Source organism: Diadema setosum, chromosome 2 (assembly GCF_964275005.1).
Source record: "Diadema setosum chromosome 2, eeDiaSeto1, whole genome shotgun sequence".
In the NCBI taxonomy this organism is placed as follows: domain Eukaryota; kingdom Metazoa; phylum Echinodermata; class Echinoidea; order Diadematoida; family Diadematidae; genus Diadema; species Diadema setosum.
The window spans coordinates 30,115,461-30,134,399 of NC_092686.1; the positions used below are offsets into that span (position 1 = coordinate 30,115,461).

General features: G+C 39.6%; 1 protein-coding gene across 2 annotated transcripts in view; it reads left to right on the forward strand.

Moving 5' to 3' along the window:
• The window catches only part of LOC140241640 (testin-like), a 73,828-nt gene that overhangs the window by 43,095 nt on the left and 11,794 nt on the right, over positions 1–18,939 (forward strand). For both annotated transcript variants that reach the window (XM_072321390.1, XM_072321382.1), the window contains exons 2-4: positions 7,344–7,429; positions 8,682–9,093; positions 17,980–18,300. In XM_072321390.1, the coding sequence (XP_072177491.1) occupies positions 7,344–7,429; positions 8,682–9,093; positions 17,980–18,300 (819 nt within the window). The remainder of the gene's footprint in view (positions 1–7,343; positions 7,430–8,681; positions 9,094–17,979; positions 18,301–18,939) is intronic.

The window sequence follows — 18,939 nt, forward strand, 5'->3', positions numbered from 1 at the left end:
GTTCGAATCTGTGCGAAGCTTGTGGGGAACAACAAATCATGTAATGCAATTTACTGACTGCCCAAACCCTGATACAAAGTTTGCTGAGCTGGATCCCGAGCATTATACAATGTACATTTGTATGCACATCTCAATTGTATGTAATTAAGCTTGACTCACAATCCTCGTAATGCAGCACACATTCAACAGAAACAATCATGCACGACTGGGAGTGGACTGTTACAAATGAGCATACACACTAAGGTGCACATATATATTTAGCTGGCCTACGCTAGTCGTGTTTTTGAATGTCCAGCAGTGAGCAACGAACGAAAAGAGATTCAATAAAAAAAAACATAATATCTGATGAACGATTCCATTTGATGAGGAGATGCCGTATAATAGGCTATGAAAGTGAAATTATGGCTTTTCTTTTGCTCATGTTAGTCACCCTTAGTCAAGAGCTAACTGAGAATAGTATGAAGTGTCGTTGTGTCCTCTAAATCTAAATATAGTCTAAACAAGGAAGCTGACTCTTGAACTTGCATTTAAGTGCAAGTATGTAATGCCAATGCAATTTCTTTGTGTCATCTGGGTCTCAACTTCCTCTTTTAACCCGTTCCTTACTGGAACCTGGTATACCGTGAGAGCAACTGATATACGGGAACCTGGTATACCGAGGATGAAGATAAGAGTGCCTACTTTCAAGGCCTACATTTATGTTTCTTTAGGGCTTTTTACACTTGTGTTTCTTAACCCCGGACTTTCTCTGACCCAGGACTATCGTTAGTCCCGTACCAATTTTTTCAGCATTTTACACTCGCCAATTAGTCCCGTACTATCTCTTGTCCTGGGCTAAGGAGAAAACTGACCTTTTTACACTCGTATTTCTTAGCCCCGGACTTTCCAAACCACATGAATATTCATAATTACGCTGTGTACTGTACACGTACACGCACGCACCGGCAGCACTTGATTACCTCGTTTCTGATTGGTCAGTGAGGGTCGGACTTCGTCTCCGTCGCTTAGCCCAGGATTATTTTTTCGTTCTGTTTACACTCACTTGCTTGGCACCGCAATTGCGGTGCTAACCCCTGCTATTTTGCAGGGCCAGATAGTACCGTACTATCGGTGGGGCTAGCCCACTTTGGCAAAAACAAGTGTAAACAGAAAGTGGGCTAAGGATAGTCCCGTACCAACGGTGGGGCTAAGGCCCCCCCTTAGCCCCACCATTGGTCCGGGGCTAAGCAAAAATTTACAAGTGTAAAAAGCCCTTTTGTGTTGTAATGCCCAGAAAAGTGGTTTTGATAAAAAGATAAGAGTTCATTCTATCACCACGTCCTCTTTCTGTTGGAAAAACGTGTATATCACAGCATTATTACCTTCTTTTCATGATTTAGTCTGCGCCTCCTCTGCTATAAAACTCATATAAACATGTACATAGCGATCGAAGCTGAGCTCGAGTAGATTTCTGTGTTCGCTGACCCCAGTCATCCCATTCAAGTGCCCGGTTTTGCGTAGAACAAAAGAGTCTGTAAGCCCATCAGCGAACACTCTATTCATACCTTGCACCACAGAACTCTACACTCGATTGATATTTTCATTGTTCGATGTAGTTGACCGTGGAAAGAGGATACATGTACCGCTTGACTTCTTTAGCACTGGTGGATTACCAACCTGTCTGTTCTTTGTTGACAGGCAGAAAGAATCTCGATTGGGGGCATTTAAGACACTCAAAGAAATGCGGAAGGAACGGGTTAATGAAGGGCAGGATGACAATGTGTTCACGAACTTGGGATTTCGTTTGCTGGATAAATTAGGGCTCTGTCCATTTCTACTTTGTGTGCTGGTAAATTGACGACACCCCGTAAGTGCCCCTCTGTTTAGGGAATCTCCCCTCGTGTATAAAGTGGGTTGTCACACACGCGCACACACACAGATACACACTGACTGGTGAGTATGATTGGTACCATGAGTCATTAGGCAAGTATGTGTACCCCTTGGAGGCAGGGCTTTTAGCAAGACCTATATACAGGTTTAAAGGTGCTATTCCAACTTTTTGTGGGGTGGGGGGAGGAGATGAGAAACCACAGAAGTTTCCAATTCTACTGATTGATATTTGTCTTTTTAAAAGAGTATGACATTGCAAATGGGTTAAGAGCTGCCATTTCAGGACCTTGTCCATGTTTTGAAAACAGATGAACAGATATGATATCATAGCATCATAGCATCCAAGATATAGGCCCTCGGTATTTTAGATAGGAAGGACTTCTTATCAATGATTCTGAATGCCCTTTTTCCTCATCACTTTGTGACTGTAAGCTTTAATTCAAAGCTTGTTTTCTTTTTATGTTTTATAAAAAGTAAACCAAATGTGCAATTCACCTTCTTGTTTTCTTTGCCGCTTTGTACTGTAATAAAGGTCATTGCCTTACTAAATCAGAGTGACGAGGGCACATTCGTTCATGTTTTACTTGAATTTATCATAATGTACATTGTGAGGAAGAAATTGTATATCTTCCTCAATTATGACCTTAGAGTTCTTAAACAAGGTACATGTAGTAGTAATGACTTCACTATCTCAAGAATGTGTGTTTAATTTCAAAATTCAATGCCTTTGTAAATTTGGTCCAGTTGAAAAAAAAAGAATAATCAATCTTCTTGTCTTTGTTTTTATTTTACTCTATCAACTTGTGTATAAAGCCAACCTAAAAATGGGGTAGAACGTGTTTCCCTTTCAATATTTTTAATCAAATGTGCTGCGTATTGGCTGTTCCCTTTGCAAGTACAGAAACTTAGGCAGTATATTCCATTTGGCTAGTAGAATTATTCCATTACCAGCAAAAGCCATTTTTTGACAGGCCATGGCCTTGTAGTATCGTTCACACACAGGAATGATCCTTGACACTGTGTGCTTCATCGAGAACTGATAGAAAAAAAAAAAGTATTTTTGTTTACTTTAAATTTCTGAGAAAGGGAATGATGAACAGCCGCACTGAACTAAACAAACTACACATGCTTCATTGACATCAAACACATTACTGTAAAACAAGGAATGTTCACATTCATTTGAATTTCACAAATTTTTGCGAGAGCCAAGATCCATGTAATTAAATTCACTCAAATGTTATTGCATGTAAACACGAAATGCATTGACTGTTAGAGGCAACTTGCAAAAATTTTGTTCCGTGAAAGTATTGTGTTTAACATATAGGCCTACAGCATGCATGTGCTTTTCCCTTTGCAAATACAGAAACTTAGGCAGTATATTCCATTTGGCTAGTAGAATTGTTCCATTACCAGCAAAAGCCATTTTTTGACAGGCCATGGCCTTGTAGTATCGTTCACACACAGGAATGATCCTTGACACTGTGTGTTTCATCGAGAACTGATAGAAAAAAACAGAAGCATTCTTGTTTATTTTAAATTTCTGAGAAAGGGAATGATGAACAGCCGCACTGAACATTGATAACAAACTACACATGCTTCATTGACATCAAACACATTACTGTAAAACAAGGAATGTTCACATTCATTTGAATTTCACAAATTTTTGGCGAGAGCCAAGATCCATGTAATTAAATTCACTCAAATGTTATTGTATGTAAACACGAAATGCATTGACTGTTAGAGGCAACTTGCAAAAATTTTGTTCCATGAAAGTATTGTGTTTACCATATAGGCCTACAGCATGCATGTTGCTATAGCAACAATAGCTTTATGGCTATGAATAAGCAATATATTTTTATTTTACAGCTATAGACATTAAGATATTGTAAAAAGTCTGTGTACAACTTTCTCTACCAGCAGGGAACAGTAGTAAATTTACATGGATTTGTATGCAATGTAGCTATGGTGATTGGGAGGTTAAACTAATTTTGAAAGATTGCAGAAACACCATGTCTCCCGTAATGCAATTTGTTTTCCTGCAATCTTGTCCAGATCTGTCAGTAATCCCAGGGGTCCAAACATGTCACTTGGCCATTATCAAATTAGTCAAAATCACTGCATTTCCGCCTAGTTCTCCATCCCCAGTACACCCACTCATCCCACCCTCTCCCCTCCCCCCATCCCCAACCCCACCCCCATCTCGTTCTCACTTACTCTTCTGCTTTGGGAAATGGTCCATTGATATTCTTGACAGGCAATTGTGTGTATGTACCCACCCACCCTATGAAGGCATTATTAATTTCATTAACATGTAACTGTCAGTGTATGTGAGTGTTCCGTTCTCCTCCTCTTCTCCCTCCTCCCTCTGTGTGACTGAGTTCATTGTTTTAGTATGATGCATCACTTACTGCGCAGAGTCTGGAGTAATCTTGGCGCTTTTTTTTTTCTCTCTCTTTTACCCTCTTCCCCCTGTGTGCTTGCTCTTGCGCGGGGCGGCTGCCAAACGCATCAAATCACAAACATGTCACCCTCCATCACTCCGGGGCGATAAGCTATTTGCCACGTGAGGCTCTCGATCTGCACAGCAGCATCCGAGTGCGGGCCTATAAATGTGGAGATAGAGTACCGCGGTATGTGGCACACGGCGATATCGAGAGTCAAATTGTCGTGCTGCTTTCAGTTGACGCATACGTGCAAATTGGTTTGAGGAGTGTTGGAGCTGGAAAAAGCAGATGTTCAAAATTGTTGCAAACTGCAGTTCACTTATTAGCTTTTACTTAAATGTTTGCTTTTACTTCTTATGAGCCTTGAAGAGACATACACCCGTACGGGCCTCAGGCAGAGAAAAAAAAAATGATGGATAAACATGTCATTTTTATATTTCCTTGAAAACTCCAAAATGATAATAATAAAACAACAACAAGTAAGTAACATATGTAATAAATTATCATGAAACCATTTAATGTTGGATTTTTTCCTCTTTTTTTTCGGGGGGGGGGGGTTGGGCAGATATGAATTCATTAGATGATAAGCTTAAAATTGAGACATAATTTGTCCTTCTTAATTACAAGGAAAATATTTTTGAAAGAATTGATTTGTTAGAAAACTGTAAAGGTTGTATTGCCAAAGTCAGCTTTACCCGCATTTTTTTCTTCCTTTTATGATCTCCAGCTTTTTACTGGTAATATGATAATGCACCACATATTTTGTTGTAGTTGTTTCAGCATCTGTCGAACGCAGGCAGTTGTATATTGAATCCATGACTCTGTCAAAAACAAACAATATGTGAAAAGAGTATGGTATAAATGAGAATTAGGTCACATTTGAATGATGGCTGCCCTCCTTGAAAGTATTCTCTTGCACTGAAGTGCATACTTCCCCTGCCAGCATACCTGTGCTGCATTTTATTTACATCATATTTCTTTCCATCCTCTGCTTTCTTTACCTCTTGGTGAAGCAGCGAGTCTCAAATTCCTCCCTGGGTCCACCTCCACACTCCCCTGTCTCCACCCCTGCCCCCTCCTCCTACCCCTTCCTCCTTCTCTCTGCTTCATGTGTTACTCTTTCTTTTCTGTCTCTTTGCTATGTTTCGCTATCTATCTCTCCTTTTCACTCTCCCTGTCTATCCATATATTTCTTTCTCTCTGTGCATGGACCCTACAGTGGTAGGATCCATGCTGTGTATGTAATGTATGTCTGTGTCTCTAAAGAACATACTCCTCTTTCGAACTCACTTATATACCTTTTCCATCACATATTCTACTTTTTGCTGTCTCTGTCATGGTTATATCAGTTTCCTTTTTCTCTTTGCCATCTTTTCTCTTTGTCTTTCTTAGTTTCTGTAGTGTCAGTCTGTTTTTTTATCTTTTCCCTATCTCTCCTTTAGACCCACTCATAACTTCCTTTTCGTTCACTTTATCTTGATCTCTTTCTTTCTCCATCTCTTTCTTTCATCATTCTGCCTGATGGCTGTCTGTCCATCTGTCTCTCCCCTCTAATTTTCTCTCTCCTTCTCTCATTCTCTCTCTCTTCTCTTCCTTCTCCCCATCTGATGCTCACGAGGGGGGCGTGAAATGTTTTTGCAATTCTAGCCTGATGTTGTCTCAAACGTATTCGGAGGAGAGGCTGGTCTGCTTTGAGACAGATTGGGTGTCAATGTCTTGCCACCTCCCCTGCACCAGTGCCAAGTCACTGAGCGAGCAACATCACACCTTCCACATGGCTCGAAGCCTCCAATGAAATCAAGGCGCTGCATCTTGTGGCATCTCGATTCCTCCCGTTTGTAAAAGCCAGACCGAGTTCTTTCCACGTGAGCTGTTGTGATTCGCTGAAAAATATGAGCTTGTGCACACAGCTCTATGAAAATGCATGATGGTGTAATTTGAGCGCAGTTTGCCAGAGAAGAACCCATTTCGATGAGAAAGTGGGTTGTTATCCCAGCATCTTTTTCATGTAACCAGTGAAACAAAGATGTTGGAATTGACTTGCGATTGCATCACTTGGAATCAGTTCCTGAATGGCTGTGAGATTGTACATCACGAAAAGACACGATATTCCATTTTTGTCTCAAGTTGATATTACAATGTTGTTTGAAATCTGTATATAGGTATCAAAAGAGTAAACACATATAAGCAGACGGAACGGCAATAACAAAAGATCAGACTTAAAAAGTTGAAAATTGAGCTAATTGGAAGGTTTAAAGTAACTCTCTGTTCAGTGGACTGTCATAACATAATACATCTTCCTTATCACAATAGACTCTGCAGGTGAAGTCAAGTTCGTGACCAAAGTACCCATCTAAAATAAAGACAACCCCTCCCCTGACCTTGTACTATCTTTGTTAACCTGATAATTGTGAACCAATGAATGTGAATTAAACACCTTAGCTGTGATCCTTACTATGTGTGTTTTTCCTGTAGGTTGACACTTGTGGCAAAGTACAAGCCATGTGTTGACTTAATAATTACTCATGAAGAAATCACTGATCATTGAAGTAACCCCTGTTCCCAAACAAATCATCAATCTTTTTTGTCAATGAACCAACACAATGGTACATACTCCCATCTTTAAAGTTTGTGTGTCCATATTGAATCCGCGCAAATTAGATTGCCTTCGTAAACTGGGATAATTGTAGAGGTAGGTACCTGTAATTCAGAACTTTCCTTAGAACAATAAAACTGACTTCTTTATGATGGAGGGGAAATAAATACTAAACTGACTTGGACCCAAAAAACTTCCAGCCATTATTAAATGTAAAAAAGGAGAATGAATTCTCAAGTGACATGGACTTAAAGTGTAGTTTTTCATTTCTTTTATAAAAATTCTAAAGTGAATTACCATAAGGTTTTGTACACAATCTTGGGAGGCATTGTTCTTCAACCATGCAAATTTTGTGATGTTTTCAAAAGGGATATACAATCTTTAAACACATTATTTATCCCATTGTTTTATCACTCTTTTACTTCCTACTACAGGTGATCTTGGGTCATGAGATTGGAGCGGGAGCACCATGTTTGAAGTGTGGGGATGCCTGCACTGGACTGGAGCTTCACTACTGGAGGTATTTAATTGGAAATGATGTGATTTGATATGGTGTAATATGGTGTGGTACCGTATAGTATGATATGGTATGGTATGGTATGGTATGGTAAGATATGGCATGGTATGATGTGATATGGTGATATGGTGTGATGTGATGTGATGTGATGTGATGTGATGTGATATACGATGATATGATGTAATATATGATAATGATATGATATGTGCTACAATATGACATGTAGCATAGGGATCTGATATGACAGGATACGATTGATACAATATGTATGTAGGATGTGATTTATGATGTGATTCAATTTGATGCCGTATGATACGATAGGATAAGATATGTAGGTTATAACATAATACGACAATCATGAAATACATGTGATATATAATGTTCTATAACTGTGCGAGATGTCTGATCTCCTTGCAGTGTATTACTATGACTCCAGTTAGGATTAAAGATGCATGATGATTAATAGATTGATGAAAGAATTTGAAGAACATGATGTAAAGTTATTCTTTTTTTTTGAACACTACTGGAGTTTAATTTGCTCAATGTTACACTGTATATCTAGGTCAGCTCTTGATACAAGCAGAAATTTACAGCTTTTGTGCAATCAATCACAGCTCAATTTGGAGTACATTTAAGATGGTTTATCATCAAAATGTTTTAGCAGTGGTCTGAAGTATGTTGCATAGTCAATAATTTTCAAAATTGCATGAGTCCGTCATTCACAAATTCTCAAACGACTGCACAGCTCTAATAAGTTACTGGATGAGTGGTAATTACTCTGGCATTAAAACATTAGTACATCTTATCTACAATTTTTATGTCAGTTGGTTGTGAAGATATTTCTATTTCTGTACAAAGTAGGCTGAAATGATGTGGAGAGTGGATGGGTTTAATGCATTCATTTAAACATCAGCTTTGTGGAAATCAGGTATCATTTTCTCCTTTAATAAATGCTATGTACCAGGGTTTTTTTGTAAATTCCTTGTTGAATAAATGACCAGAAAAGCTCTAAAAGCAGCACCCTGTGAGAGCCTGAAGTTGCCTCATTTTCTCCACGAAAGATAGTCATAATGTTGATGATAGTAATAATGATAATACTTCCCCTTTAACGAGCTTTGTTATAACAGAAGTTAGGATACAACAAAGTAAGATTCAGGTCCCAAACTTATCATCTGCACATCTTTATGCACTCTGTTTGTTCAGCTATAATGAAATTTGCGATATAAAAGAATCGCCTGTTTCTCGCTTAAAACAGGAAAATCTGTAAGATTTGCAAATGCGGGCCGGAGGACCACAGGATACAGGGCCAGGACCGGGAGCATGTCCGCAAGATTGGCCGCCTCTTTGACACCGAACATGAAGTCCGCTACAAGATCAACCGCATGACCATTAGTCGCAACAAGTTTCTAAATGGTCCGGAGAAACCACCACCAGTTCCTTCCAAGGCGGGACTGCGGAAGACCAACTTCAATGCTGTCGGAAGTGGCCCCGTGAACGGCAGCGGGGGTGTGAACGGCAGCGGGGGTGGCCACCAGGGCAACAATGGGAGTGTGGGCGATGCCGCCAGTGATGCGGCAAGCGACGCGGCAAGCGACGCAGCCAGCGACACGGCCAGTGACTCCCAGATCACCTTCGAGTGGGTGCCCCAGGGCACTAGCGTGGAGACGGTATGAATGCAAAGTTATTTCTTGTTGCTGTTGCCATAACTGTCAACTTTTTTGTTGTTCTGGTTTGTTATGTTGTTATTGTCTTTCGTTTATGCCCAACAATTTCAAATAATTTGCTAAAACACAATTAGCAATAATTTCAACAACCCAAGTGAAGCCAGAACACTTTGTGCTGCTTTAGGCTCTCAGTACTGTATATGCCAAATATTTCATGAGGTTTTTATTTTTGTAAATTTCACAAGTCAGGTGCCATTTCAAAACATGCAAAAGTTTTAACTCTGATCCCAACATGGATGTGACATTCATGCATACTTTTCTCCAATTAGTGTTGACGTGCTGTACTCCACGATCAAGAATTTAACCACTTGCTAGATTGTCAAAAAGGTTGTGAATCACAAGAAGTTATACTCATTAAATATATGGTGTATACAGTAATTTTGCAATAGTCGTAAACTAGCAGAGCATTTGTCTTTCCTGCGCAGATACAAGCCACACGTAATGAGACTCATGTAGTAATTAGTAAATGGTGCCGGTCATTGTACAGACATGGAGATACAATATTATCCAAGCCAAAATACATCAGCATGGATTTTGGTTTGAGCATTGCTGGACTGTAGCAGTAATAAACTTTTGACTCAGTGATTTATGGTATGGTGACAGCATAAAGACATTATTCACAGCAAGAGATACTTGAGACTTCAGGTTATGATTGCCGGCAGATGGACATATTGATAAAAGTGGATGGTTCTCTTTGCCAGAAGTGTCTAGTACTAGTATCTGGCAGCTTTCAAATCTTGTCTGACGTTTGACTTTTAGCTAGAGTTCATCAGTATCTGTAAGTATGTACTCTGCTTTGATACACAAGTTGGTTATAAATTCTTAGCATGGAGAAAATTTTCTTAAAAATCATAAATGAAAATGACTGTATCAAGATGAAAACAAACCAATGTTTGCAAAAATCTACATCAGACCCCCTCCCCTCCATATCTCCTACCTGCTAAAGGAAAAAATGATAGTGGGTCTACTTTGAAAAGTAATAAGAACATAGAATATCCATGACAGAGAAAATGATCCCCTCTTTAGCTAGCAGTAGAGATACTCAGACTGGGACCCAAAGGAGGGATGAATGGTTTATTGAGCTCTATGTGCGTGCTAATAGAGCAGTGACTGCCTGCATTCCACACTGCGATACTCTTGGATGTGGAATGATGCGTGGGCTACCTGTCGCATACATGTATATTTTGTGTGTCACACGTTGTGTGCTTATGATGTTTGCCAAAAGAGCGTTCAAGGTAAATAGCATGACATGTACATCTTTGATGAGCTTCGAGTCACAGCACGGTTAGACACTGTGATCGCAAGTCATAAAAATGGCTAGTCATGTGCTACAGGGGCTACCACAATTGCCAACGATGTGTTTTGTCTGTGCTGATAGACTGTACCAGCACAGTTTGATTATGAGCCAAGCCTGAGGTCTGATCCTGGCAAGTAGGCCTATCGATTTCGAAATGATAACATCACTCACCAACATGAACTGTGACATTTCACAATGCTTTTAGTTTTAATGTCTTTTCTCTTTTTTTTTTGTAACATTGCAATATTATGCAACATACCGATAATCATGTTATTTTCTGTTTGATAGAGCTATGCACAAATTGTATGCTACCCATTTAAACCCTTGATGAAGACTAGCATGCATTTTCAAGTTTGGCAACAAGTAGATCGTATTCCATGTAATGATTAGAGCCCATGTGCCAACTATGCTATTATACATTATTTATGCATGTACATTTAAATAGCCTTCTCTCTCTTTTCTCGCTCTCTTTTTCTTTCCCTGACTGAACTGCAAGACTGCATTAATATGTAGGGGATCAACAGACAAAAATATACATGTATGAATGAGAGAAAATAGATATTTGCGTTAGAGGAAATGATATGCTTGAGTTATTTTGTATGATAATGCATTGATACGTATCTCATAGTGTATCATTAAGATACTGAAGAGCATTAATTTCCTTAGTGTGAATTACCTATCATATGTAAGTGATATGCAAGTGATGTGAAGCTTTATGAGTTTGTTTGGTTCCATCTCATTACCACCTTGTATAAGATCAATGCAGTGCGTCTACCGCAAGAGAGGTTCCTCATTAGTGGCCTTGACTCGTTATTGTTAAACAAATCACCAACTGTGGCCACATAAGTCGTAGGTCCCTCGATTAAATTGAAACTGAGTGATGGGACTCATTGATTGATCACAGGCCTTCAAACTTCAGGGCGAGGAGTGTTGCTTGTTTGTTTGTTGTGTTTCTTAATTGGGGGGGGGGGGTTGGGGTGTGGGTGAGGGGAGGGAAAAGTGAGGGAGGGGCAGGGGAGAGGATGTACAGTGTAAAGCGTCTCACATTCTCAGGAATAGATGACGTAGTCATCTCACATCATTAGCTGCATTCACATCTACAAAATAGCGGGATGATGATCACGCTCCTAATCTTCAGATTTTTTTGCAAGCATTCACTCATTAAGACAGAAATAGCCCGCTAATTGCTGATCAATAAATTGGTAAATCTATTATTCTTGTTTCTCAAAATGTTGTGGTAGGCACACTGATGTGATGTGTGCTTTGAGTGATGGGATATAAAAATCTTGAGATAATTTGGTCTAGCGTTCACCATGGGGCAACTTAGCGCACTAATTCAGAGATGAGTGCAAGATTTCTTGGAATTAGCATCTTGATGCTGATTGTGCTAATTTGTTGGGTTTTTGTGTCCACACGTGCAAATGTTATCTCGAGATTGCGATTGTGATGCAAATCTGGAGATTTGAATCCCGCTAATCTGTGTACATGTGAAATCCCTTTTTATGCTCATCTTCATCTTTTACCCTAAGAATGATGGAGCGGTAGGGAAGAGTTATAGAGGGGAGGTCAGAGGGAGGAAGGGAAGATTGAGGGAGGTATGTGAGGGAGGAGAGAGGGGGGGCGAGGGAGGAGGAGCTGATGTAAGCTTCTCAGGGTGGATGGCACAGTCATCGAGCGTTTATGTTCATCTTCATCTCGTCACTCTTTTAACTTGTATGAAAATTCCGATTGAATGTAGAGGTGTACCTTGAAATGCACAGTGTTGGAATTCTCATCCACCCGACCATCGTTCAGTTTGCATAAATTCACGAGATGGGAACGATGAGTAAAGTGTCTCTCGACAAAATTGTGTTTATCTGCGATCTGCAGCCGGCCTGCATTCTGCCGCCTGCAGATGGGGCTGCTGTTTTCCGACTTCACTCCCAAGACTGAAACACTATCCGAGGGGATGTTTGGAAGAGTCTGCGATTTGAGACTCCGGCTGATGACATCTGGGCATTCACATGTAGGCTGCATCCTTCTTGTTTGAGGGAAGAAAAACAGAGAGAAAGAAAGACATAGAAGGACAAAATCAGCACAAGAGAAGCTTTAGTGTGTGACAGCAAACTGGGTTTCAGCATAATGTCAATACATGCCCTAAATGGTTTGCCTACTGGAAAACAACTTAGTGAATTTGAATTCTGCTCATGTTTAAATAGCACATCCCTCATGATCAAGATCTAATTAGATGAGATGCAATCAGCCAATGTACAATATATAAAGCAAACGTGCATGACGGTTATGATTACTAGTCTTAACCCCTCCCCCCCCCCAAAAAAAAAGGATGCAGACATTTCCAAACAGAATGATAAATGCTTCACGCACTTTGCTAATTGAATGGTTAACTTGTGCATTCATTAAAGGGCCACCTACTAACGTCTTATCATCCTCATCACTTGTACTTGGTCGGAACCCTTCTCCATCCATGGCTACACAAATATACATGTCTACCGTTATGGGAGGACAAACATTAAAGGCCCAGCTATTAAAACTAGAGGGGAGTCATCCTCAACCTCAACTCTCCCTTCCCTTCCACTCCTCCTGTGTTTTCGCTTTGTCAATCTCTCTCGTTGTTTATCCCGCGAGAGGTAAACGGCCGTCCGAAAATATATACAATGCTGTTTAGGCGGACGAGGGACGACAGTCCTCATCGTCCCTGAGAGAATCTGCCTGATGCAATTTCCACGCTGGTCTTCTTCTGGTTTTTTTTTCCCCCTTTTTTTTGTTTGTCTCGCACTCAGTGCTTCGGATATCTCCCCATCTATCATAGATGGGAAAAATCTTCCATTAAGCTAGAAGCTCTTCTCTCATGATCTTTTATGCCGCCTTTCTTTTTTTACCCCTGTTTTTGTTTTGCTTTTACAGCAGTGGTGCCATGGGCATTATCAGAATTGTTTACTAAGTCATTTCCAGGCCTAGAGTGATTTTATCTCCCCCCCTTTTTTTTTTGTTCTTATATATTTTTAGAACTTTGACCTATAAATGAAATTCTAGTATTTGTGTTTTTTATGATTTTACATCTGTTGTTGTGGTTTTGTGCTTTATTGTTTCATTTTGTTTTGCTTTATTTTGATTAAAGTTTCCTGAACTAGTGATTAATCTGGCTAGGAGTGTGAGATGTTGGCATCATTCGAACATTGATGAATGACACATGTTTGGTGTATGGAGTTGTTGTCTATTCTAATCAATATTAATTCATTTTCTTTTTTATTTAAAGGATAGACAGTTAAAGGATACTGTAAAAGTGGAAATTTTCGCACATTTTGCGCAACCAGAAACTAGAGCGAAAATAAAAACACGCATATATTTTTGCTTACCTTATGCTTCAGTAGTTGATGTCTTGATTCCGCGGAATTAAAAACACATGAAACTTCTTACCCTGCCGAGCACAAAAAATTAGTTGCGCAAAAATATCCACTTTTACAGTAGTGAGCAGTTAGTTGCTTCATACAGCATAAATCGTAGGCAAGGGTTTGGTTTAACTACTCTTATGAATGAGCGTTGCAAAAATTGCATGCGTGTGCCCCGATGTAGATGTTCGACTAAGTATTTTGATGATGTTTTTATGGGATCCTACATGTCAGCCTCCAGACGGCATTAAGCCATATCAAATGACAATCTCACCTAATGCCATGGTACGATTGGCCTTCGGTAGTTGTCATTAGGGTGAATGGCGTAACTCCCTCTGCAATTGCCAGGGTACTTATCTGTCGTAATTTGTTTCAAGGTCTATTTCTTCCAGTTAGAGAGATCCGACATCCAGCATCCCCTTGATATGAAAGGTACAACCAGGAATATTGGAAAAATGTCAGGTTAACATTAGCGATGCATTGAATCAAGCAGGGAATCAACAATATTTCTGTTGCACTGCAGCAATATTAAGGCCGGAGCCAGTCATGCTGGCTTGAAAGAGTCATCCATTTTCATTAATGTTTCATATCAGTCCGGGATATATTAGATTAAATATACTAGACTATTGCCATATTTGTTCAGGGACAACACATAGACTTTTACAGAAATTTCTCTGTTGTAAAGAAAATATACATTTAATATGGGTTGCCTCGGCGTTAAAAATCAAATCCAGATGGAGATTTTTAGTCGGCTGTTTGACGAGAAAATGCATCGTAGAGCTGTGGTTCTCCATTTTTCATTCCAGAATCCCCATTAATTTGAAGCATCTATCATTAAACCATCAAAATGAAAAATGAGAAATATATGATTTACAGATTAGATGGAAGCAATAGTAAGGTTATTATGCACTGAGAGAGGTGCTAAACACTGTCATATGCTGTTCATCTTGATATGCCTCATTGATGTTGTTTGTTGATGTTAATCATTTCAAATCCAAATCCAAATTCTGCTCTAAGCTGGGCCAGTCATTGGAGTGATGGATTTTCATACCATAATGATGAAGCTCATATTTCTATGGCCCCTGTCACCATGTCATGTGGGGTTTCTCCTTTTATTGTTTTCTACTTCTACATAAACGATGAAAATCATCAGATGCCATTCTCAGGCTAATCAAAGCTCTATCCAAAGTTTGTTTTCATTTTTTTTTTCCAGCCTACTTCATTTTTAGCTTCCTGACATATATCAGCTTTTCTCTTAAATGGATTCCCAGAATAGGCCTATGAGATTAAGTCTCCTTCTTCATGATAATGTAGAGTCAGATTTGCTCGTGCCAAACACCTAGAAACTAAACAACAGCAAATCACCCATTGCAGTTTTGACCCCTTGAACTCTCAGTATAGTCTCACCTAAAGGCATGTCTTCTTCTTCTTCTTTTTCTTTTCTTTTCTTTTCTTTTCTTCTTCTTCTTCTTCTCCTCCTCCTCCTCCTCTCTCTTTACATTTGTTACATGTTCTTCCCATTTCCATCTCATGTGCAATCAATTTCTTCTTTTCCTTTGGGTTCCAAGGTTTGTTTTTCATCAGTATCAAACTCTCAGGGTATGATCAGGACTTTTTACACTTTTGTCTCTTTGAGTTGTTTGCAGATAATATGACAGAATCAAAATTCTTTTTTTTTTTCATGATCGTGATCTGGGAAAAAAAAAATATATGACAATGTTCATGATGTTGTGAACACCAGCTTCTTGTTCTGGTATCCAAACTGAATGAGAAATTGGCATGACCTATCACCAAGGTAGTGTCACGGAGAAGCTATTGATTCAGATTTTCATATCAGACATGTTAGATTTCCATATCATTCTAATCCAGAAACTTACAGTGGATGTGGGTATTGAATGATCATCTTGTCCCTAGATTTTACAACAAGCATCCTTCTTTATGGCTGTAGTGATTGTTCCCTCATAAAATGAATCACGAAGATGCTCAAAACCAGTGACAAATATATATTTCTGCTTAGTTTTGTGCTCAGCCGAAGATTTGAGAAAGAAAAAAATAAAAAACCCAACCCAGAAAGAATCTGGCAGGTTGTCACAAACAGCTCTTTCCTCCTCCATTAATTAGTTTTCATTTTGCCATCTTTAATCTGATGTGGGCAGAATGATACAAAAGCTTGGCATATATATATATATATATATAAATACTCCAATTTTGTAATATCCGTTCTTCAGATATTGAAGAAACAAGAAGTGTGCAAAATCCAGTAGGCAGCCTTTAAAGGGCACATGCTTCTTTGTTGTGAGTCGACCATTCTATATTTAGTCTAGCAATCAAAGTTGCTGATTTATTATTCATGTTTGTACTGCACCGAAGAAATCTGGGTAGATTTGAGATATTTGGCACAACCGGCGCTGTGTATGCAGTGTGCGCCCCGCCGCTGGCTACGCAGTAAACACAGCTGAATGTCTCAGTGCAGCGAGGGTGCAGACACTCCCGTTGCCTTGAACTTTGGCTATGATAGGGCCTACTGTGAGGGACCAGACAGACCGCAGTGTTTGACATGCATTTGAATACTGGGGCGAATTAACACACCTGTATGAATGCTGTGTGCACAGGGGGATTAGTGTACAAACACAATGGGGAGACAGTTCCCTGACCTGTTCCAGTCATGATATTTTGTAGATTCAAATCTGATTTCAGATTTTTTTTTTTCTCAAGTCTGTACACAAATAGCTATTTTCATGTATCAAAATCACCTGAAAATTTTGATTTCCAATTTTTTCAGAAATCCTCAATATCATCCCTGCTGTTCACTGTCTGTGTCTACAACTCACATCATGCTCATTGCTTAGGAGTAGGATGATTACAATGTGTAACTAAGATAATAGTGATAATAATGATGATAATAATAATAATACATTCATGTCATGACTTATTACTTCCATTTGTGTAAACTGGACATTATATGGTAATCAAGATGAGAACTGTCTTAAATATGTCTGGCTATGCAAAATCAGTTAGCATTTTTTTTCTTTTTTTGGGGGGGGGGAGGGGAGGGAGGGGAGCATATATTTGTAGCATTTCTTTTTTCATATATGTGTTTTTATTTTCTTGTTTTTGCACAGCTAACCTTCCCCTTTGTGACCCAAACTTTGAAACACTGGTAAATCTCAGCCGACTTTTTAGAAGTCTTTGCTGGTAGGGAGAAGAATTGATGCCAAAAAGATCTGTCTTATGTTTGCAAATCTGAAATAGATATGTCTGTCGGAAAATTGCGAACACTGTGCATCGGCCAGCGAGTGCAGCAAATAGCATTAACTCATTTGATAACAGGCAAGAAGTGGACTGGACTCATATCAATGTGCACTCCAAGCAGACTATAGATATCATTGTATCTATTCTACATCTTGTGCACTTAATGTAATTGCAGTGGCAAAATTGAGTGAATGATATGCAGTCCATATCCGACAAATAGTAGATTTAAGACATGCATCCCTGGCTGTGCTCGTTATAGGGACAGATTGCATTTCTCCATCGCATCAGAGGGAGAACATGAATACATGCTGTGATTCTATTTTGTCAGTACCATGTACATCAGTCTGTGATCGGAAAATGCTTTAACTTAATGTTGCTCAGATTTTTTCAAGCATAGATGTGTTGTGTATCTATTTTGCTTTTTTTAAAACCACATTTTTATCGTGAAAGGTATATGGTATTCCATAAATTTTTGTTTGTGGTGCCATTGCTCATCATTACAAGCTAATTTGCAAGATGGTATCACGTGTGGAATATATGGCAACACTATGTGCCTGATTACTAAAAAAAACATACACACATAGATTACATGTATGATACATTTTAGAGAGAAATGCGCAGGTGGAAATGTTTTCCTTTCCCATCAGTTTTGAGATGAATATCACATTCTGAAATACACTTCATCTTCATGTCTTTTTATAGCAGACTTTCATGAACTCCATCTTCACATGTATAGCTGTAAATGCCCTTCAGGAAGCAAGCTGTCTATATGGTAATATCTACAAGCTTCATCAAACCAGAATTAAAAAAAAAAAAAAAGTTGCCCATTATCATCTGTCTTATTATCTGTCCTTCCCTTCCCTGTTTCCCTTACTCTAATCTCTCTCCCAGGCCACCCGGTACATGGAGATGCTGCCCAAGGAGGCCCAGCCCATCGAGGGGACCGAAGGGGCAGAGTCCCGCAACAAGCAGATGCACATCCAGCTCCCGGCCCACGACCAAGCGCCGGAGCTGTGCCAGAACCTCTCGGAGAAGGAGATGAAAGATATGGAGGACTTCGTCAAGGAATACAAGGAGAATGCGGTGGGCATCGGTCTGGTGCAGCCCGTGCAGGTACGGTCTGGCGGGAGGCAGTTTCAGCTGACCGGGGCCCGGACCTCCGGCGACTATGACGCCCATGGTCCACCTGTGGCTCCAAAACCGGGAAAGAAGGTATGATGTTGTAAGTGGCTATTCAAACCCAAGGGGTACTACCACTGATTGATCCAAGTAGCACCGGATCATTGATGGCTTTTCATAAATTTGCCAATCTCCGTACGTCAGCTTCAGAAGACCTTTATAGTCCATAGACAAATTCTCCCCATTGCAAGTATCTTGGATATCTTAATTTAGTGTGGGTATAGTAAAATGTGGAAGCGCACTTCACTACAAAATTGTTTCTACTCTACACTAGCAACAGAACATGTTAAACCAACTGTTGAGTAAGAGTGCAGTTGGTAACAATGAATGCCGTAGTAGGCATGAAACATGGGAACATTTGAATTAACCCTTGTGCAGCTGTCATAATCTGAACAGCAGGACCAACAGCTCTATTTACAATCAGTCTTACAGCAGTAGGCCACAGCATTTTCGTAAAAGGTGGTGAAACAAGTGCTACCCTATTCGTGACCCAATTATTTGATATCCTCCACAGCTGCGCTTAGGACAGTGAAAACGGATGATGTGCCCCAGTTTCACAGAAATAACTGCATCTTGCCAAAACAAAATGTCCAAACTGGAAAAAAGAAGAAGAAGAAGAAACAACCTGTAGTCTTTAGCCCAATTTTTTAAGCAGACATTCCTGATAAATCT